We start from the raw sequence: 22,804 nt of genomic DNA on the forward strand, positions 1-22,804 counted from the left end.
TGGGATTGTAAACAAAGGGTACAGATCTCTGCACAGGGTTATGAAGGTGGTTAGCGGTTGTAGTAAGGATGTAAAGGAGAGGGCATATAAGTCTCTGGTAAGGCCCCAACTAGAGTATGGTTCCAGTGTATGGGACCCTCACCAAAATTACTTGATTCAAGAACTGGAAAAAATCCAAAGAAAAGCAGCTCAATTTGTTCTGGGTGATTTCCAACAAAAGAGTAGCGTTACAAAAATGTTACAAAGTTTGGGCTGGGAAGACTTGGGAGAAAGGAGATGAGCTGCTCGATTAAGTGGTATGTTACAAGTAATGAAATTCATTTTTCGTCCATATAGGAAGTGTCATAAAATGTATATAGGAAAATATATAATATTTATTTCCACCTATTCAATACAATACAAGATGTTGGCATTTACGTTAAAACATTTTTTTTTTTTTAATGTGAGACATGTTTCGCCTCTTACTGTGAGGCATCTTCAGTCACTATCAAAACCTTTTATTTTTGTCAGACAACAGGTTGAAATTATCCTAAAATGTCTTTGATAATTATTGTGTTACAGTTATTGTAAAAATGTTCCTGAATAACTAAAAATCTTATATAATGATGAAATCATTCACTTGATGAATAGGATGTCATTTGACGGTACAGTGGCAAGAAATGGTTTGAAGCCTTAGTCAATACCAGATATCCAACACATAGTGGAAAGAGTATAAAAACTCAGGCCATTTCCGGACTTTCTGCCAGCTTCAGAATTTTCACGTGTGTGCTCGGTGTCATTTACATGCGACCGCCCTAGCGAGCGCAACCTCGAGGGCTTCCCTCGGGAACTCCTGCCTTTCCGCGGTAAGTGTTATTTCAATGTTTTCTGGTTTCATTTAATTTAATTTAATTACTTTGGTATTTCAGTATTTCCTTTCTTTATGTCGTTATTAAATTTAACGTGTCTGAGTTCACCCTAGAGTCCTGATGTTGGTAATTTCAAGTCTTTCACCTGTTTTTTATTCAACAATTCATTCATTTGTGTTTTTGGATTCGTAATTGTATCTGTTTGTGATTTAACTTTGTTTTGTAATTTTTTGTCGTTATTTTTAATATAGTTGAGCTAGAGGGTGTTTCTTGTAAGTCTTTTGTCCCCATAACGTCATACGTTCCCATAGACCTCACAGGGTTTCCAGCACCTTCCACTCTCCTTTCTTAGTTGTCATTTTTAGGCCTGTAAGTGTTCCCTTGTATTTGATTTAATACTGGCCTTGGAGTTCGCGCTGGTTCCCGGTAGCGAGTGGACGTGTGACTATCGGTGCTAGTGTATTACTCAGTGTAGTGTGTTAGCAGGTTCGGATTTGGTAACGTGTTTCATCTTTCTTAGCTTCCTTGGGAGTGGTACGAGAGTTGTGAGTATTATATGTATTAATTTCCCAACTCACTCTTAACCTCATGGCGGAGTCAAGTGGGGGACAGAGTATGGAGGAGGAGTCTGTTGAAGTTGATAGTCGTGAGTACTTGTGTTAAATGACCCAACCCCATCTGATAGTAACCATGCTCCCTCTACTAATGTTGATGTGTATTCTCTAAAACCTGAAACGCAGACATACGATGATACACACACGGGCCCCTATCTAGTATTTGTGGAGGCCATTGATGAAAATAAGAAATTGGGCGGCATACATCCCATGGCTGTGGGAAAAAATTTTTATGACCATAAATTTGAGGGTGTTACTCAAATTGCTAGGCGAGGTCGCCATAGGATTCAAATTGAGTTTCAGACAAGAACAAAAGCTAATCACTTTCTCACCAACCCTATCTTAAAGGAAAAACATCTTAAAGCGTTTATTCCTTCCGTGTCACTATATAAGATAGGCGTTATTCAAGGGGTTGATAAAGATTTGTCGGTAGATGAAACTTGTAAGGTTGCTGAATCGACCGCCCCTCTCGTCGGAGCTCAGAGAATGAAACGACGCTCCGTTCAGGATGGACGGGTCAGTTATATTCCAACTGGCACCATTTAACTCACGTTTCGCAGCCAGTCTCTACCTGCCTTCATTTCAATTTATCAGGTTCGTACCCAGGTTGAACCATTTGTCTTTCAACGGACGATCTGCCGGCAATGTCAATGATATGGCCATACTAGAAAAAACTGTAGGGCTCAAATCCCTTGATGCGCCAATTGTGCACACGATCATGAAACTACAGAATGTAAGAATTCTACCAAACTTTGTCTCAATTGTTCAGGGGAACATTCAGTAGGATCTCTTCAATGCCCAGAACATAAACGACAACAGGAAATGAAAAAAAAAGCAGGCTTTGGAAGTTTCTCCTTTTTCCTCCGAATCCTTTTTTACTCCAGTAGCCAATAGATTCAACCCCCTTTTGACCCTACAACAATTTCCTCCTCTTCCGAGTAGTTCTCTGTTTACTCAGCCCGCGCCACCGAGAAATCAAAAATTTACGGCAGTTGTTTCATCGCCTCCACCGAGTCCGAATCGGTCGCCAGGTTACGATGTCCAGGGATATCGTGCACTTCTAAAACAGCCTCCCTCTGTCAAACCTGCTATACATCCTATTCCCTCTGTATCTGGGAAGAACATACCGCCACTTCCAGACAGATAGATTCGACTGTATACTCGAAGCAAGACAGTTCCCGGGCCTCGAACACGGCATTGGCTAACATTGCAGCTATTGCAGACAAACTCTCTGCTTATGCCAGGGCTTCTGAAAATTATGCTAAATGGTAAAAAATGCTCCTCACTATGCAGGAGGAAGTTCAGACTCTACTACACTCATTAACATCATTTATTTCCTTAAATGATAATTCTTCACGTAGTGTAGTTCACAAGAGACATGAATTATTTTTACTCATTGATTCTTACAAACCTCATATAATTTTAATCAGTGAAACTTGGTTGGCTCCGGCCAAACGTTTTCATATACCCCATTATACCGTTATTCATCATGACAATTATGGTTTTGACAATACTTGTCGGTATCTTTGACTTATAGAATACCTGGTACACAGGCGGTCACTATAGTGGTCGACAACATCCATTTTATTTCCATCTAGTGCCTACCACGAATCCAAGGCACATATGCTGACTGGGCGAACTTTTTCGCACAACTGCCGCACCCCTTTCTCCTCGGGGGCGATTTAAACGGGCAGCATCAGTGTTGGGGATGTGACATTTCGTGCCCTAAAGGCAATAAAATAGCTAAAATAATCATTTTTGAATTTTGAATGATGGTTCACCTATTTGCAAATAAAAGTGCAGTTGATTTAACCATATGTTCGAGCAATCTGACGCACCGCGTGGAATGGGAGGTCGTTAAGGATACTCATTCCAGCGACCATTTCCCTATCTTCATTGGGTTGGCTGACAGTCGTCCAGCCGCTCTGACCTCGGTTAAAGCAATGCGCCCCTTCAATACCTCACAGTTTCAACAGTTTTTAGTCCACAAGTTTACTGCCTTAGCAGGTCAACCGGTGTCCTACATTTCCTTCACAGCTATTATCACTGCATATTTAGATCTCTACCATCCCATAGAACCACATTTCCGACCCCAATCTATCCATTATGCACGCTGGTGGGACGCGGAATGCGCAGCCTTAATAGCACGCCGGAAAGCGGCTCTGCGCTCCTTTCGAAGTTTGGGTACGTTCCAACCTTATTTACACTATAAAGTCACAGTAGCACAATCGAAAAAGGTTTTTAATGATAAATGCCGACAAGCTTGGAAAAACTCCATTGCCTCTTTAAATAGACAGACACCGTCAAAACATATATGGCGAGCAATAGCCGGTCTATCCAACCGCCGAATTAATTCCCCGTCTACAATACATTTCAGTATGGATGCGTTGATAACCCTTTTTTATCAACTAACGCCAGATTTGGTCGAACCTCAGTATAGTTTCGTTATCCCTCCTAGCTCTAATAAATTTTCGTCGCTCATGAGCCCAATTGACATCCAAGAATTAAATCTGGTCATCAACACATCACAAAATTTGACACCTGGACGGGATGCGATCTCATATTATGTATTAAAGCAGCTCCCTCTTTTAGCTAGGCAGCTTTTACTACAGATTTTCAATCTTTGCCTTGAGACGGTTTGAACCCCTTCCACTTGGAACGCATTCTATCTAGTCCCCCTGTTGAAACCAGGCAAAAATCCTGTCCTTCCTGATAGTTATAGGGGTATTTACCTGGGACAATGCCTTAGAAAACTTTTCCAAAAAATTCTTCTGGAACACCTAAAATGGTCTCTCGATTTCTATAACTTGCTACCAAAATATCAATTTGCCTTCCTACCGGGTCGTTCTGCCTCTGATGCCATTAACATTTTGGTTACAGATATCAGTTTAGCACGATGTTGGAAGGAACCCTTGTTGGCAATTTTCTTTGACTTATAGGGTGCCTATGATCATGTTCACCTTAAAATTTTACTCCAAAAATTGCTCAATTACAATTTTCTGCCTCTCTTTATTAATCTTCTATTGAACATGCTAAGACACAGATCACTTCAACTCAAACACTTCTCACAGATCTCAGCACGTATGACTTCTACGGGGCTCCCTCAGGGAGATATCCTAAGTCCGATTTTATACTCAATCTATTCGATGTCCCTCGAGAACATTATTACACGCAGAGCACGTATGATCCAATTTGCTGACGACCTCATGATATATCTCAGTCTTCCATCACTTGAAGAGGTTTACAAGTCCTTACATATGACGCTTCTGGATTTTGGTAAATGGCTCACTGATCATAACTTCGAAGTATCCTTCGACAAATGTCGTGCGATTGTTTTCTCTTGGGCTCAGCGTACGGAACACCCTCCTATTCGATTCCAAGGATTTTCGATCCCGATTGTCCAGTCTACTAAATATCTAGGTATTTACCTTGACCGGAAATTATTATGGCACACCCAAGTCAAATACCTGGTGGATAAGTCCCTTCCCGAAAAAACAATCTTTCTTGCTCTACGCCAGAGATCTTGGGGATCCGATCCCAGTACGATGCTTCAGTTATATCGTTATACTATTCGATCATCCTTGGATTATGGCTCGGGGTTTATCGACACGGCTGACATTCAAAAACTTACTCAATTGGATTCACTTCAAGTACAGTTTGTTAAACTTTGCATTGGGGCTCTACAGTCATCCCCCAACAATGCCACACTGGTTGAAGCTGCGGAATTTCCCCTAAAACTGCGACTAAAATTGCTAGTCACCAAGTTTCTTCTATGGACTCTATCTCTCAATTCACACCCTCTCATCCCTAAATTATCCTTGCTAGTTCGTTATTATCAAGATATGGGTACACCTTTAAACAGATTCCCCGCGCTGGCATGGGCTTATTGGAAATTTAGTTATCTTCGTAACTCTATTTTGCGTAACCCGTCCACAGCTAACTAAATTTTTCTCTTTCAGGCAAACTATTATGCCCCTGACATGATACTGCCAACATCAGGAGGTGTTCAACCATTTGGCCCGGCCCGGACACAAAGTGCTAGGAAATATGTCCGTCGCATTTTGTCACAGGATGTTCACGCATTAGCACCAGTATTCTATACTAGCACTCCCCCAGGTGTGGTTCTCCCCAGATCTTGTTCTATCCAAACAATTCTCCCTCCCATCAGAGTCATCTATTTTTACGGCTGAAGCTTTCGCAATCCGTCAAGCCCTACTATATGTTAAGTACTCACACCTCGATAATGTATACATTGCTTCCGATTCCTTGAGTGTCCTTCAGGCTTTAAAAAATCCCAGTTCCCGATCCCATTGGTACATTCAAAATCTTCGAAAAGTTTATTTCGATCTTCACCAACGAGGTAAAAGATTACATTAATCTGGGTTCCGGGTCATTCACATATCACTGGTAACGAATAGGCTGATCTCTTAGCTCAAGCAACTGCACATGGTCAGGGTGTGACGTTTTCTTTGATGTTGCCATTCATGGAGTTTTGGAGCAGTTGTCGCGAGACAATACGACAGATTTGGCAGACTGAGTGGAGTAACCCCGCGTGTCGTACAGGACGGCATTTATTCACACTCCTACCGAATGTCCCTTGTTCGCCGTGGTTTACAAAACATCCTTATACTCGACGTCATATTACTAATCTTATCCGTATGCGGCTTAACCATGTGTGCACGCCGGATCAATTATTTCGGATGAAGTTGGTCGCGTCCAAACTCTGTAAGTGTAGTACGTCGATTGCTACCATTAATCATATACTTTTTCAGTGTCCGTTACTTGAAGTTAGCAGGCGTAAATGGTTACAACCTTTTTTTTGAACACAATTCGCGTTACCTACTCAATTGACGTGTTGGATACTAGATCCCACGCCTACCACGGTAGTTGCCCCCTCGAATTTCCTTTATGACACCAACTGTTTACTGTAGGTTATGTCCCTTTTTCTTTCCCTTATGTGTCGACCCGGTCATGTGTGTGATTGGCAGAAAGTCGCCAAGTATCGGTCACTATGGCGTGAAGTCTAGTACCTCGTGTCCTTGTGATTTTCCTGTGTGGTAGATTTGTAGTTGAATTCGTAACCCCCTGTTTTACATTTGTTTTTTTGTGCTTCCGCCTCCTCCATATTTTGTGTTTGATTATAGGATGCGTGGCTGGGTATACCGCTCCCAAGCGAAGCTATCCCATCAAGACAAGTCAAGATTTAATACTGCGTATCGTAAGATACTCGTCACGTTTCCATGTTCTGATGTGAATACACCGCCACTGTCTTATTTACAACTATTCCTATATTCATATTTTATTACCGCATTATTATTATTATTATTATGTGCAAGCGTAATTGTCCCGATTACGGTTACATTTTATAGCAAGACCATGTGTTATGGAAAGATAAAAGGCTTACAATGATAATTCTCGGCTAACTTTTCTAAAATTAATTTTAAATCTTAGGTTGTATATAGGTTACGTGTCTATTCTTAATTCCCGGTTCTTGTTTTTCATGATTCTTGCGCGAGTTTTACGCATCATGTGTTTTTCGTTCCGTGATGTGCAGTCTTGTGTTGCTGTGTTTTATTTGTAATTAATGGTTGGAGGAAATGGTGCGTCACTATTTGTAACAAGTTTTTGCTTCCGTTAATTTTAATAAATGTTCCTGTGTGGCAAGATTTCGTTTGACCACGTGTTTTGTAGTAAGGTGATATCTTCACATTTCGTGTGCTGTGTTTGCTTTCCGAAAGTCTTCTTTAATGAATTTCTACGTGATTGATTATTTTAAATTTTCTTCTATATGTGTGTTTTGATCTTAAAATTTGTGGGATTACTTGTCGCTTTAGGCTATGTCATTAATTTATGCTAAGTGCTGTACTTTCTGCATGACCTAGTAATGTTATCTCCCGAACAGCTGAATTGCGTAAGTGTTGAAGACAGAGGATTGCTTGACTTACTCCGAGTTTATGTGCGCACAAATTTCCATCTTATAAAAGTTACTCATGTCGTGATTTTCTCGTTCTTCCAGATAGTAGTGAGTGTTTTGGTAAAGTTTTAGCATGGAGTCTCTTTTGTTTTTTTGAGATGTTTTTCTCCGTAAATTGTCGGCAATAATTTTGAGGTTTAAGTTGCGTCTATTTCTTCGAGAGTTTTTCTGTTTGTAAACCTAGTGTTTTGGCAAATTATTTTCTAAATTTTGTTTCTTGTCACCTGGTGTGTTATATTTGGCAGTATTCCATGTGTGAGATCTTTCAAAAGTAATTTTACGTCATGTTTTCGCTCAGTATGTACTTAAATTTCCGGTCATGTTGTGTTTTTTTTGTTTTTTTCTGGAACTGGGTTCGTTTCTGAATAGGAATGGGACTATTTTGGGGACAGTTTCCTCCTAGTTTGTCTTGTGTTTTGTGTCACGTATATTTATTAACCCGTGTGTTCCTATACTTACCAGGAGGGTCTACGTTGACTCTGAGTCTCGTAGGGTGGAACGTGCTCACCATATTAATAGACCAGCTAGGCTGAGGCTCATTTTGGGCAAAATTTGATGCGTTACGGATCTGCACTTGTGCTCGTGACAGGTTTGAAATCTAGTGTATCTGGTATGATATTCCTCATAATCTTTTTCTTGGTATTAGGTGCCTAGATGGAAAATTATGTCTCTTTGATTGTAAGAATAAATACTAGGAAGATTTTCTGCAAATGTTCATTTTGGTGTCCTTATGCTAAGCTACCTCACTCCTCATCTTGGCTAGTACGCCTCATTTTGGTGCTGTCATTGGTTTTTGGGGTTTCCTTATAACCGCATAACATTTAGTGGTGCTATTTGAGGATCCAACCAGCCTCTGGGCTGATGACCTGACAGACAGACACAGACACATGCTAAGCTATAAATTGTTGTTAAATTCATAGTAGGTCTGCAGGTTATCAAGATTTTCCTTTCTGTTATTTTAAATTTGTCACTGGTGAAATTCTGGAGGTATCGTGATTTAGCTAAGCCACTCAGTTAATTTTCCTGTTTGTTTTGTCTTGTTCGATTTTTATCGATATTAAAAATTTCTTGCATTACGGGTTTCGTGTCTTCTGAATTCATTTACTCAATTTGCAGTAGTATGGGATACTGTAAACTGAGTAAGGTTCGAGATTTTGGTAGCCATGCTGTATCTGTCCCACCATTTTCGTATATTATTGTGTGTTTGTATTGGGTGCCTTGGGTAGGCACATGTGTGTGTACTGAGACTTACGGCTTAAGGTGCTGAGAGGACGTTCCTCTTCTGGAGTACGATATTGGCCCTAAGAGTCTCATTGTCGTGAGATAAGTTCAAGTGTACTTGAGGTCATGTACTGGGTCATGTGATGGAGAGTCAGTATTGAGGTCGTTTGTGCCTTTTACCGTTCGTTGGTTATGCTGATTCAGGGATCGTCGCACTTGTTTTGGTGGTTTGATGTGATGTTGCCTGTGTATATGTCGGAGGACAGATAAGCTTGGTACTCTTGTGTGTCGTGCGGTTTTCTGGTAATCTCTGGTATGAAGGTTGAACTTGTACCTTTTTATTTCTTATATCAGTGAGTTGGATTTCTGTATGTGCACCCTTGAATCACTTTCATTTTTCATTTTTGAGTTCTTGTTGGTAAAGTAATGTGATTTTGATTAGGTATTTCTGGCCTAATTGCGCCTTAATTAGACTTGTGTGATACGTAATACGTAATGTGAGTTTATCTGTGCAAAAGTTTTATGAGTACATGACATGGTAAATGAATAGTGACTTAGTAACCTCAATTCATTGAAGGTGAATGCAAGCTACCGTAATTTAGTACTTTATTTCCCTGTTATGAGTTCCTTGCAACTTTCTAAATTTTTTATTTTTATTTGTTTGGTTCTTTCTTAACGTTGGGTGATTAAGAATGCACAACCATAACTTAATTTAGTAGTTATAAGGAATTTATTTAGTTATAAGCAAATTTTCTTTTGAAAAATGGCTGGCAATTTCCTGGATCTTATAGTTTAATTAAGAATATTAATTGTAATGGGCATGGTTGCTGTCACCATGTTAGGTATAATTTAATGTAATGTCTTTTGGGGTAAGATCAGAAGTTTATTCATATGAATAGTTAGGGGTTTTGTAATGTTCCTGGTACTAGGGTAAACTCGGGCAGATTTTCTTTTAATTTTTTAACTTGCCCTAAATTCTGAAATAACACTTGCCAAGGGGGCTGGAGTATCCCAGATCTATAAGAGGAACCTCCCTAAGGAGTCTTGTTATTGTTACAAAAAAAACCCTTCGAAACTCAAACCTTAAGTCATCGATAGTTTAGGCCAGTGGCCTTATTTCTTCAGTTCCAAGTTTCTGCTGCGTCTGTTTATGTTCCAGTGACTGCAATACTACTGACCCTGTTCAACCTGGGGTGTCTGTTTGGAGCCTGCAACGCACCTACTGGCCACTAATGTCTGATGGTGGAATGGGAAGGTGTATACGATGGCGGCAGTCTGCAATGTTGCGCCAACAACCTTCGCCTGTTTGGGAGCCAGTTCACTAAGCTGGTGGGCCGTGCTGAGGCTGTAGGAGAGCAATGGTGGGACTGTAATATGGATGGAGACGTTGCCCATCGGCCGCTGACAGCGCCTTCGCTTAACAGCGATACCAACGCTCTACTTGTTTTTGCCTGTATGGACGTTCCTGAAGAGAACAAAGATAAAAAAAATTTGTGGTGTGGTGCAATTGTGGCGTTGCAAGATTCTTCAAATGTCCATTTACGCCTCCCCTTAATTTCATTTAAATGTAGAATGTAGTATATGGTGAGACAGAGAACTGCAATAGTGGAAATATAATTTTAAAGTTTTTATTTAAAGTGTCTGTAGGATTTCATTTTTGGTTGGAACTCTGGACTCTACTGGAATTATTCTATGTATTGAAATATGCGTGTAATAATTTTTCTTTTAGTCAATAGGCAAGAAATATTGAACTGTATGAACATTGCAGGATGCAAGAAGTATTTTGATTAAAAAATTATGTAACTAGTAAAAATGTAATTTAAGAAAACCTCAAGATTGGATTGTTAACATTGCAAGAGTGATTAAGTGATCTGTATATCATGATGTAATTTGGTAACATTTAATTCGAAACAGCGTGTACCGCACGCGCGGTTACGGGTGGTGAAATAGGTGTCGCAATAGGAAATCTTGAGAAGTTGCTAACTATCTTAATATGAGCATATATGGTCATGCAATTTCATTCGTTAGAATAACAAGATTTTCTTTTGGCAAAAATTTAGCGAATCTAGTGGAAATTGTTTCCTATTGGTCGGTTGGGATCGGGCCTTTTCCGTACTTTCTGCTGGCTTCAGAATAATCACGTGTGTGTTTGGTGTCATTTACATCCGACCGCCCTAGCGAGAGGGAACTCCTGCCTTTCTGTTGTAAGTGTTATTTCAATGTTATTCTCAATGTTTTCTGGTTTCATTTAATTTAATTACTTTGGTATTTCTTTTCTTAATGTCATTTTTAAAGATTTAATTTTAACGTGTCCGAGTTTCACTTAGATTCCCAATGTTGGTAATTTCATGTCTTTCACCTGCTTTTTTTTAATCAACAATCCATTCAGTTGTGTTTTTGGATTCGTAATTGTATCAGTTTGTCAAAAGCGTTAAGTATCGCCTGCTTTGTGATTTAACTTTGTTTTTGTAATTTTTCGTGTGATATTTTTAATATAGTTGAGCTAGAGGGTGTTTCTTGTCTTTTCTCCCCCATAATGTCATACGTTCCCGTGGACCTCATAAGGCCCCTTGCACCTTCCACTCTCCTGTCTTAGTTGTCATTTTTAGGCCTGTAAGTGTTCCCTTGTATTTGATGTAAGTTTGCATATCAAAAGATACTCGTCATGTTTCCATGTTTTGATGTGAATACACCGCCACTGCGTTATTTACTATTTCCTTATTCATATTAAGTGTTTCTATTATTTACTATTTCTGTATTCACATTTTATGTCTATTATTATTATTATTATATTTATTATTTATCTGTGTATAATACGCATGGTCTGGAACCTGCGGTTCACACAACAAGTCAAACGGGCCAACAACGTCATAGGTAAGTACCAACATCTTCTCTCCAACAACACTTTGACAAAACATTCCCAAGTTTTTCTTTTCATTCTCATCAAAATTAACTACAGTTTTTCTTCATTTCAGAACCAACCAATCACAACAATAATTCAACAGCCCCATCAAACTTCCACAATATCTTCAATAATATAAATTTCTACTATCAATGTTTTGAAAATATATATTGTCACCAGATGAAGAAAACAACCGCCATTCAACCTTCGTGTCATAATCATACCAACATAAAGAATAACAGCTCATCATCATCTCTACAAACTTACTTGGATGTCTTAAAATAAATTTAAGCTAACTACAAACTTCGTGTCAACACAATCTCGCCGATCAAATCTACATACAACCTATGAACTGTCGACCATTAAACCTCACATGCAAACATATGCTAACGTTAAATAATATTTGCCCAGCAAAATTGGAATGTTTTTCCTTTACATTTTATATTCAACAATGTAATTTATTTCATATTTATTCATTATATATTAGCATGTTATTTTACTTATACTTCGAACACTGACTACGGCTTTAAGCCATCAACTGTCACTCATAATTATATGACACCTCCATCTTTATGTGTACTACCTAAGAATCTACTAGTTTTAAAATATCATTTGAATGCATTGTATATCTTCACTGTAATGTTTTTATACTCTTTCCACTATGTGTTGGATATCTGGTATTGACTAAGGCTTCAAGCCATTTCTTGCTACTGTACCATCAAATGACATCCTATTCATCAAGTGAATGATTTCATCATTATATTAGATTTTTAGTTATTCAGGAACATTTTTACAATAACTGTAACCTACAATAATTATCAAACATATTTTAGGATAATTTCAACCTGTTGTCTGACAAAAATAAAAGGTTTTGATAGTGACTGAAGATGCCTCACAGTAAGAGGCGAAACATGTCTCACATTAAAAAAAAAAAAATGTTTTAACTTAAATGCCAACATCTTGTATTGTATTGAATAGGTGGAAATAAATATTATATATTTTCCTATATACATTTTAAGTGGTATGTTCCGAGCTGTCAGTAGAGAGATGGCGTGGAATTATATCAGTAGACAAATAAATTTGAGTGGTGTCTTTAAAAGTAGGAAAGATCACAAAATGAAGATAAAGTTGGAATTCAGGAGGACAAATAAGAAGGGGAGTTAGGGATTGGAATAACTTACCAAGGGAGATGTTCAATAAATTTCCAATTTCTTGAAATAATTTAAGAAAGTGCTAGAAAAACAACAGATAGGGAATCTGCCATCTGGGCGATTGCCCTGAATGCAGATCTGTAGTGACACTGGTCATACAATACGAACCAACCATCTCGTTCTATCAACAAGGAGCTGATGCAGGAGTAACCATTCTTGACAAATCCTCAAGACCACATACGTACTCACAATTTGTTTGTCCTCATCTCCAGTGGATGCAGCTGGTATAATGCAGGAAAGAACAATTTTTAGGACATTTATACAAAAATTCAATGGTTTCCAGGAGAAAGAACGAATGGAATAACATCTGAACAGAAGAGAAGAAGGAAAAACACAGTGAAATAATGAAGAACTATTGGAAAGCAAGAAAGGAAGCAGGAAACAAACCAAAGATGGCCTACGTGAGAACACAGACGAAGGAAGCAAGCTCTCTGCAATATGTATGTATGAGCGCACGGTATCTACATCCTACAGAAACAATAGAGCCTAGGGAGTGAGTATAGAGGACAGAGTGCTGTGGAAGGCGTTGACTATTGTTTGTCTTGTCAAGTCTTGCTTCATGCAAATTCTAAAGCACTTTATGGATACAGCTCTTCACTGCCGATGAAACTTGTTCGAGCACAATAGTAGAAAGTCTAGGACAGAGAAAAACGTCAAACATCCATCTCACCTGTCCTGCAAGCAATGTTGACACCGAGAGCTTCGATAAGCAACTTGAAATCATCGTGGCTGCAGTCCACAGCAATTTTAATTCCTAAATTACACAAAATGCAGTCTGTCTAAACATACAAGTTAGAAGCAACACACAAACACTTACTTACGTTACTGTGGACTAGTGATAAAATGTGTATATCCCACAGCAAAAGCTCATGACTGATCACATCCATGCAGACTACATGCACAGACAGACATTTTCTTACCATCGGGTGGAGAAGGTGGGAATGTTTTCTCTGAGTTGGGGATATTCGGAACTGAACGCATCACATCTGTGAGCACAGGAAAGGAGCACACTTCAATAACATGTTACTTCACAGGTGTAGCATGGTAACGCTTCATTTCCCTTAGTCCTCGACAAAAATCTTTCACAAACAAAGAAAGAACCAAATATTATATAGCAGTCAGACCAGAGTGTCTACCCTGACTGAGAAAATCTCAGGAGTGCTTTAGGGCCCAAGAAAGAACCTGAGTATCATACAGCAGTCAGACCAGAGTGCCTCCCCTGACTGAAAAAATCTCAGGAGTGCTTCAGAGCCCCAGAAAGAACCTGAGTATCATACAGCAGTCAGACCAGAGTGCCTCCCCTGACTGAGAAAATCTCAGGAGTGCTTTAGAGCCTATGAATAAACATTGTTTGTCCGTATTGAACCAAGATTACAACTTTTATTATAATTTGGGTCCACCTTATTCAATACATAAAAATTGTTGCATAGATGTAATTACAACATATATTTCAATCAGTACTAGTTTTGACGTCCCACTGCGTCGTCATCAGCTGATAGAAGTTTGTAGAAAAATTGACAATCATATAAGTTTTATCAATGCCAAATTGATCACAATTTAGACCCATATTAACAACATGAAACTGTGTTAAAAGTATACTGTCTCTAAGTTAATATTTTCTACAAGTCCAAGACTTGCGAGTCTTATGCCATGAACTGATAAAAACATATGCAAATCGGTTTGCTCACTTATGATATAAAGTGGATTTAAAAGAACAACAAATAAAAAATTGAATATTCTTGAAGCTCTACGTGCTTAACTTATTGCACTTCTTAAAACTTGATGTAGTATCGAAGTAGAAATAATTCAATAAAAACTACAGTATCCCTTTAATGGAGCAATCCTAATGAGTTGGAAACGAGCAATAAGTCCTTTGAGATGTTATCAAGAACAACGTTCCCAGTTCAATGCGGACCTGTAATAAGAAGAATGTAATAAACTATCACTTCACCGAAGAGACAACATAAAAATTGTGTCTTATAATGCAATTGTTTTAACGTGACTCAGCTCAAAATCGGGAATCTTGGCGGAGATCTATTTGGATTCTTTGGAAACCTACATGATGGAGAACGACAGGGAATTTGACAACATTCTGTTTTGGTCTAGATATGTGGATGATACATTAGTAATTTTAGATGAATGTTTAGGGATGCAATGGCTACTCTAGATGTACCTAATAACATTGACCCACAGATAAAATTTACTTTGGAATCAGAAAGTAATAAATCAATTAATTTTCTAGACTTAAATTCAACAGATCAGATTCCTCTTTTGCTTACAGTATTTTTAGAAAGCCTACACAAATGGCAGTCACTATTAGACAAGACTCAGAACACCCACAGAATAAAAAAAAACTCTACATACAATAGTTTAGTAGAACGGGCTTTTAGGATCCCCGTGACAAAGGCTAATTTGAATAAAGAACTTAACTTAAACAATTCAATGGCTAAGGCTAATGGTTTTAGTGAATGCTGTTGGTAGGGACCCTTTTCGGAGGCAGTCCTACCCAGGGAGTGGCGCCCCTGCCTATGTGAGTCCCAGAGCACACTGACCCGGTGTGTAACATCCGGTAAGGATCCCAACTCAGGGTTACAAGTGGAGACCTCAATGACTTCTACAGCGGAGAAGGTGGACTTCGGTACGGTGGAGATGGTGGAAGAGGCAGCCCTGTATTCTGGGATTAATATGAGTACAACACCTGCTGCCTTGTAGGTTGAGGTGACTGGACACCAAAGGCTAAGGGAGAAAACCCTGAAAGAAAATTTCTGCCTGCGTTAGGCTCAGCAGGTCACCAGAGGGATTACTGAAGAAGTTGCTTTCCAGAATAATACGAGCCTCGGATGTAGGAATTCACGACGACGACATCAGTTTGGTGCGAATGACGGTTTACAGCCCGATGTTACACCAGCTACCCAAACCAAACGAAGACAAAGTATCAGAGCGGGAACATTAAACATCCTGACATTGACAAACAAAACTGAAGAGCTGGTCGACCTCTTGGAAAGGAGGAAACTTCTGATCATGGGCCTGAGTGAAACAAAGTGGAAGAAAACTGGGAAAATGAATATCAGATTGGACTATAGTCTCTACTGGTCTGGACATGAAGTAGAGTCTAAGAATGGAGTAGGATTTTTAATACATAAAGATATAGATGCTTGTAGTGAAGTTGAGTTTGTTAGTGAAAGGATAATTAAGTTATCTGTGAACTTTGGAGGGAAAAAGTACAATGTGATCCAAGTCTATGTTCCACAGGTAGGATGGTCAAAAGAGGAAAAGGTCAACTTCCTTAATAACTTGGAAGAACACAATGAGTATGACAATCTAATTGTAATGGGTGATTTTAATTCACAAGTTGGCTCACAATGAACAGGATATGAATCCATACTGGGCCCTCATGGAATGGGAAACAGAAATGAAGAGGGAGAATATATGCTAGATCTATGCATGAGAAACAACCTGATAGTGAGTAACACTTGGTTCAAGAAAAGGGACTTCCATAAAATCACAAGATATAGCTGGGATGATAAAATAGGTACAGTAATAGATTATATTCTGATAGATAGAAATATATGGAAAAATGTCAATGATGTTAAGGTCATTCCAAGTGAAGACCTTGGTGGAGACCATAGACTGTTGGTTGCAGCTATTGGAGAGGAAAGACCTCCCAAAGTCTGTAACAAAAGGGTCTGAAATTGGTAGATGAAGAATGGGATACTCTAAAGAAGGTTGTAGTTGGTACAGCAGAAAAAGTATGTGAACGACAGAGCCAAAAAACAAAACCTAAAGAAACTGCCTGGTGGAATGATGATATTAAAAAGGCTATCACTGACAGAAACCGTGCAAGAAGATCCTTATATCAAGCAAGAACAGGGGAGATCAACATGAAATAGAGGAGAAGCTGTCACTTTACAGAAAGAAAAAAATACAGGTCAAACAGTTGGTTGTAGCTGAAAAGCAGAAATGCAAGGAAGACCTGGTTACCAAAATAACACAGGATGGAAATAAAAAACTGTTATACAGTATTGTGAAGAGTAGAACAACTCAAAATGAATCTATCCTGTCTGTAGAACTTCCTAATGGTGAGGTGACTAGGGATAAGACCACTTTGAAACTTTGCTGAACTGTTATGAAAATGTCATTCCATTAGATGACGGACCTTATGATTTTGGCAGCACAAATACCACTAGTCTGACATGGTTGGAAGTAGAGACAGCAATATCTAAGATGAAAAACAACACATCAACAGGATCAGATGAATTAAGTGTTGAGATGATCAAAGCACTAGGGGAGGTAGGACAACAGTGGATGTACAGGGTACTAAATAGAATCTGGAAAGAGAATGTAATACCCAATGACTAGAAGCAAGGAGTCATCATCCCATTGTTGAAAAAAGGTGATCGAAAGAAATGTACCAACTACAGAGGTATAACTCTGCTGTCACATGGCCTCAAAACCTACGAATCCATTCTTGAAAGCAGGATTAGAAAATATGTTGAACCTACACTTAAGGAGTAACAACATGGATTTAGACCTCATAGATAACTATAGACCTCATTTTTTCCACCAGAATGCTCTATGAGAAGTATTGGGAGAAAATTAAAACACTTATAACTGTTTTTCTGGACATCGAGAAAGCATATGACCATGTACCATGCAGGCATATATGGGAATGTTTGAGACATAAGAAAGTGCCCGGTGACATCATAGCACGAGTACAACGATTATATGATGACACCAAGTATTGTGTCCAGGTCCAGGATGGAAGGTCAGGTTGGTTTGAAATGAAGAGTGGAGTCCAGCAAGGAAGTTGTCTTTCACCACTTCTCTTCATAATCATAATGGATGAAGTTTTAAAAGCGGTAAAGAGAAAGCATCCAACAACTATTGCTGATGATGTAATGGTATGAGGTGAGACAGAAGCAGAAGTACAAACTAGACTACATCTCTGGCATGAAGCTTTTACAACCTTAGGTCTCAAAATCAGTAAAACAAAGACAGTTGGCGTGGTGATGAGTAGAAACTCTCCAACTGTTCATCTAAGAATTGGAGATGAGGAGGTGGATATTGTAGACAACGTCCAGTATTTAGGTAGTGTTCTGTCATCAGACAATACCATACATCAAGAGATTAGTGACAGAATACAGAAAGCTTCCAAATTCTACCATGCTGTACGTCAAGTACTTTGGGATGAAACATTTCCGTTAGTTTCCAAGATCAGCTTGTACTAAATATATCTAGTACCTATATTGACGTATGGCCTGGAAGCAGCAACATTTACTGGACCAACAAAGAGTCGTCTTCAGGCAACAGAAATGAAGTTTCTCTGTTCTTGTCTACAAAAAACAAAAATGTATAAAATAAGGAATGTGGATATCGAACAACAGCTTGGATTGGAAAGAAGCTTGCTTGAGACTCTAGAAGCGAAGAGATTGCAATGGTATGGTCATATGAAAAGAATGGACCCTCACAGGATTCCTCAAACATACTTTGACCAGAATGTTCTTGGAAAGAGACCAAGAGGAAGACCTCGTGATGTTTGGGAAAAACAGATAATGAAGGACCTTGAAATTAGAGATGTAAACTAGTGGCACATATCGTCCCTGCTCTGGCAAACTAACGAATCTGCAAATTGGCAAAAAATTAGGAGAGTTGAAAGAAGTTGTGATTACTCATGTCAAATCAATTTTGATATTTAATGATTGGTTTTGTGTGTTAGACATACAGAACGAGCTGCAAATGTGATACATTTTTAGAGAGTTAGACATTATATAAATAATAAAATCTAGACCAAAACTTCACAACTACACTTTCCCTAGTTTGTCACTTTGGCTATTTTGCCGTTGTGGGGACGATATGTGAGCAGCATCTGTGGATGGATAGGACAAACTGGAGGAGGCTCGTACACAACCGCACCCGGCTTGCTGGAGTGAAGAAATGATGATGATGTATTGAACGTATCATCAACAAGTGTAGGTACCGTTTACAAACCACTTTGCTCAAAGACAAACCTGATCAAAAGGTGTTCGCAATAGTTACTTATAAGAATATAGGGCCTATATAAGTTTACTAATATTTTCAAGAAGCATAATGTCAGGGTTTCGTTTCGTACCGATAATAATAGTACAGATGTATTGCATAATTCAGCCACAGTCAATAGAACAAAACCCATATTCCAAATCGGGTGTGTATAGATTTAAATGTAACGACAGTGGGTGCACATATCTAGGTCAAACAGGATGAAACTTTAACATTAGATATACAGAATGCCATAAAATATAACAGGTTTTCCGCAGTAGGCCAGCATATGCACGATATGACATCTATAGAACAGGACATTGAGGTCTTGGAGAACTTAGGAAAAGGAAGTTTGCTGGATGTTACGGAGGGTTGCTATATACACCTAGAACAGTATTTCAATCAAAACCTTAATTTAAATGAGATTTATGAAAAATCAAATATTCTATTTGATTTCCTTATTGCATTTTTAAAAAACATACATGTCCCGGTCAATAGGTCGGTGTTTTGTATTATGCGTAATAGCTTTGCTAGTTGCTTCTTATGACCACACCCTCCAGAGCTCCAACAAGTTGCCGTTCCTCAATTACTCCTATCACTTTCCCCTACTTCCCGTCTTCAGTCTCGTCCAACCTCGGATACTTGATTTTTATCACAACACTGCTTGCTGTGTTTCATTGCGCTTCGCATGGACAGTGACCTTTTGAGGTGAGTCAAGTAAAAACAATTACATTATAAGACACAATTTTTATGTTGTCTCTTCGGTGAAGTGATAGTTTATTACATTCTTCTTATTACAGGTCCGCATTGAACTGCGAACGTTGTTCTTGATAACATCTCAAAGGACTTATTGCTCGTTTCCACCTCATTAAGATTGCTCCATTAAAGGGATAATGTAGTTTTTATTGAATTATTTCTACTTCGATACTACGTCAAGTTTTAAGAAGTGCAATAAGTTAAGCACGTAGAGCTTCAAGAATATTCAATTTTTAATTTGTTGTTCTTTTAAATCCACTTTATATCATAAGTGAGCAAACCGGTTTGCATATGTTTTTATCAGTTCATGGCATAAGACTCGCAAGTCTTGGACTTGTAGAAAATATTAACTTAGAGACAGTATACTTTTAACACAGTTTCATGTTGTTAATATGGGTCTAAATTGTGATCAATTTGGCACTGATAAAACTTATATGATTGTCAATTTTTCTACAAACTTCTATCAGCTGATGACGACGCAGTGGGGCGTCAAAACTAGTACTGATTGAAATATATGTTGTAATTACATCTATGCAACAATTTTTATGTATTGAATAAGGTGGACCCAAATTATAATAAAAGTTGTATCATAGAGCAGTCTAGAGCTGAGGTCCAACAAGGAGTTGTATGGCTGACAGAGGTGTGTGAGGAACCTCTCTGAGTACTCTTAGTCCATCAGCAACTTAGTAAGACTACACATAAAAGAATCAGTAGAGAACAGAATACACATGAGGCATGTCAAATAAACTGAACTGGGACTCAATGAGCTTCTTCCTCCATGCCTTGTCTCAACACAACAGTGATGTTATTATAGCAGGAAGCTTGAGTACTGATCAGTTTGAGTCTTCCTCTGCAAGGGGCCTTCGTGCCGCCGTAAGTATGATCAGCAAGAGTGACACCTACTATCGTCACTTCTGCTTAGTCAAGTATCTTCTCCTCCTTCCCATCGTCATGCTTGCTGTTTAGTTTCCTCACATCTGGCTCACATTCACACTCCCCAGGTCAGCATTTTCCTTTCATTAACTTTCAGACCTTCACGTTCCAATTCTTCCACCCACTTCTTTAGCTCTGCTCTTTGAGTTATCTGCTGAATTTGTTGCATCACCGTGTTAAAAACGAATGGCGACAAGGCTGAACCCTGATGTCACTCGACTGCAACATAATGATGTGTCCCTGTCTGTTTCTTGAGGCTTACCCGGATGAGACTTCTCAATAAATACATAGTGCAACTTGTACTGCCCTCATAACAGATCTTACTTATTGCTTCTTGGCCTTAATGATTGGACGGTGATATACTGGCACAGTTACACTCAAACTTCATCAGGTGAGCCAAGTTTCCATTCCTTAACTCACTCTCATCCTAGGAGAACTCCTCCTCTTTGCTTTCTTGATGGATTCCTTCATTCATGAGTTTCTCAAAATAATATTTCCTCCTCTTTAGTCTTTCAGAGTCTAGAGTGAGAAGCAATGTCTTGCATCCTGTTATCTTGACTTTTAGCTGGTCTATCATCCTGTCTTCTGGTTTCTTTGCTTGCTGGTGTGCTGCTTTTGCCACTCCTTGTATTTCTCTTTCTTCTGTGTTATAGCTGTCGTGTCACTCAGTTCATTCACTTCCCTCCTTTTGCCTTTCCGCAGATGCATTCTGCAGTAGAGAAAATTACTCCTCGGAAAGTTTCCCACACTTCGTTGAGTTGAATTTGGTTGCAACATCATTCCAGCTCTAGAATAAAACTCACTACTCGCTCAGTACATTCCTCCTCCCGTCTTGTAGATGATACCATTTGAATCCTCTTTCTTTTCTCTCCGACACTTTCCTGCCATCACCAGATCACTCATGACAAGTCGATACCAAGTCTGGTATGACTTTACAATCTGTGCACATTCGCTTCTCAACAGGATGTGCTTTATATATCCAAAAGTCCTTAGCTACAACCGACCCCGGCTTCGTTCCTTACACCGTAGCCGAGACTCAAGCAGAAGAAGATGGGATAAGCTATGGAAGAGAAACAAAACTGAATGAACGATGGTAGCGAAAAGGGGTGTTGCCACAAAGGGAAGAATTTAGGAAAAGTAGAGCAAGTGCTTACTCTATTTCAGACAGACCTACTGCCTGTACTTGAAGACAATCACTGACCAGGATACTGTCTGGCTCCGTGGTCAGATGGCCATTGTTATTATTATTGTAGGACACAAGGGAAATGAAGTCGACAACCTTAGTACATCATGTCTGCCTTGAACCCACCAACTCACATCAGTCTGAAATACCATATCACAACAAAATATCAATAAATCAAAGAGCTGAACATCATTACAAGAATTTTAGACATGTGACGTGGAAAACTCCGAACTGTGATCATAATTACCTAATTTAGGTTTCAATATCTAGGTTGCTTTCCCATTATTTATTCCCTGATACTTTTGATTTTTCCTTGGTCATGGTCCAAATGTTTGCATACAATGTGGAAGGAAAGTCACGAGATCTCAGTCGTATTCTATGCCACACTTTGATGTTGATAGGGGGTGACGACATCTGCTGCAAGACACCACAGTGACTGCCAATGATGGGAACTCTTGAAAGAGAAGAAGAAGAAGAAGAAGAAGAAGAAGGCTCACAGCCGTTGCTCATTACTTTCTGAGCAAAATGTCCTGTAAACTAGGCTTACAACTGGTAGAATTTGTGCACATCAATTGCACTCTCAGCTGGCATGATGAATGTGCTACCCTACACATTCATTAGGTACACCCCATAAATAATATGAGTTTGTTAATTGCAATCATCTTCATCTTCTTCTTCTTTTTCCCTGCTAGCACTGGGTCTGTTTTTCAGATCTTACTAAGTTTACTCTAATTTGAAATGGTGTCCTATCATCCCTGTTTGAGTTCCGCTTTCTTGATCTCAGAACGTGTTGCTGACAGTTTATGGTGTCGTGCTGTTGCTCTTTGTGTCTGCCTCTCACTGGAGACGTTACTGGTGCACTGCCTCATTAAACGGGACGATGCCAGTTTTCCATGTGACGACAGCACTGGAAACATGGTCACTGCCTACCGCAGCATACAAATCTCCACGATGTCTGATCAGTAGGAACATAAAGTGGTGAATTAAATGCTTCATTATCAGTGGGAAAAAATACTTAAAAGATAGTAAAAACAGGTCGTAAGGAACAAGACAAATAAGGTGAGATAATTTTTAGTGCATCATAAAATAAATATCATATGCTGATAGTAATAATGGAAATGGGTATGCTTAAGAATTGTACAAAATT

General features: G+C 39.0%; 1 protein-coding gene across 9 annotated transcripts in view; it reads right to left on the bottom strand.

The window, feature by feature from the left end:
* Positions 1 to 22,804, bottom strand: part of LOC136881194 (protein turtle) — an 850,346-nt gene that overhangs the window by 112,043 nt on the left and 715,499 nt on the right. For 4 of the 9 annotated variants that reach the window (XM_067153892.2, XM_067153891.2, XM_067153889.2 and 1 more), the window contains one exon: positions 13,441 to 13,524. The exons of 4 other annotated variants lie outside the window; for them this stretch is intronic. In XM_067153892.2, coding sequence (XP_067009993.2) covers positions 13,441 to 13,524 — 84 coding nt within the window. Of the gene's footprint in view, positions 1 to 13,440; positions 13,525 to 13,690; positions 13,757 to 22,804 lie in introns of all 9 variants that reach the window. One more of the 9 variants, XM_067153893.2, reaches the window with a different exon arrangement.

This window comes from Anabrus simplex, chromosome 9 (genome assembly GCF_040414725.1).
Source record: "Anabrus simplex isolate iqAnaSimp1 chromosome 9, ASM4041472v1, whole genome shotgun sequence".
NCBI lineage: Eukaryota > Metazoa > Arthropoda > Insecta > Orthoptera > Tettigoniidae > Anabrus > Anabrus simplex.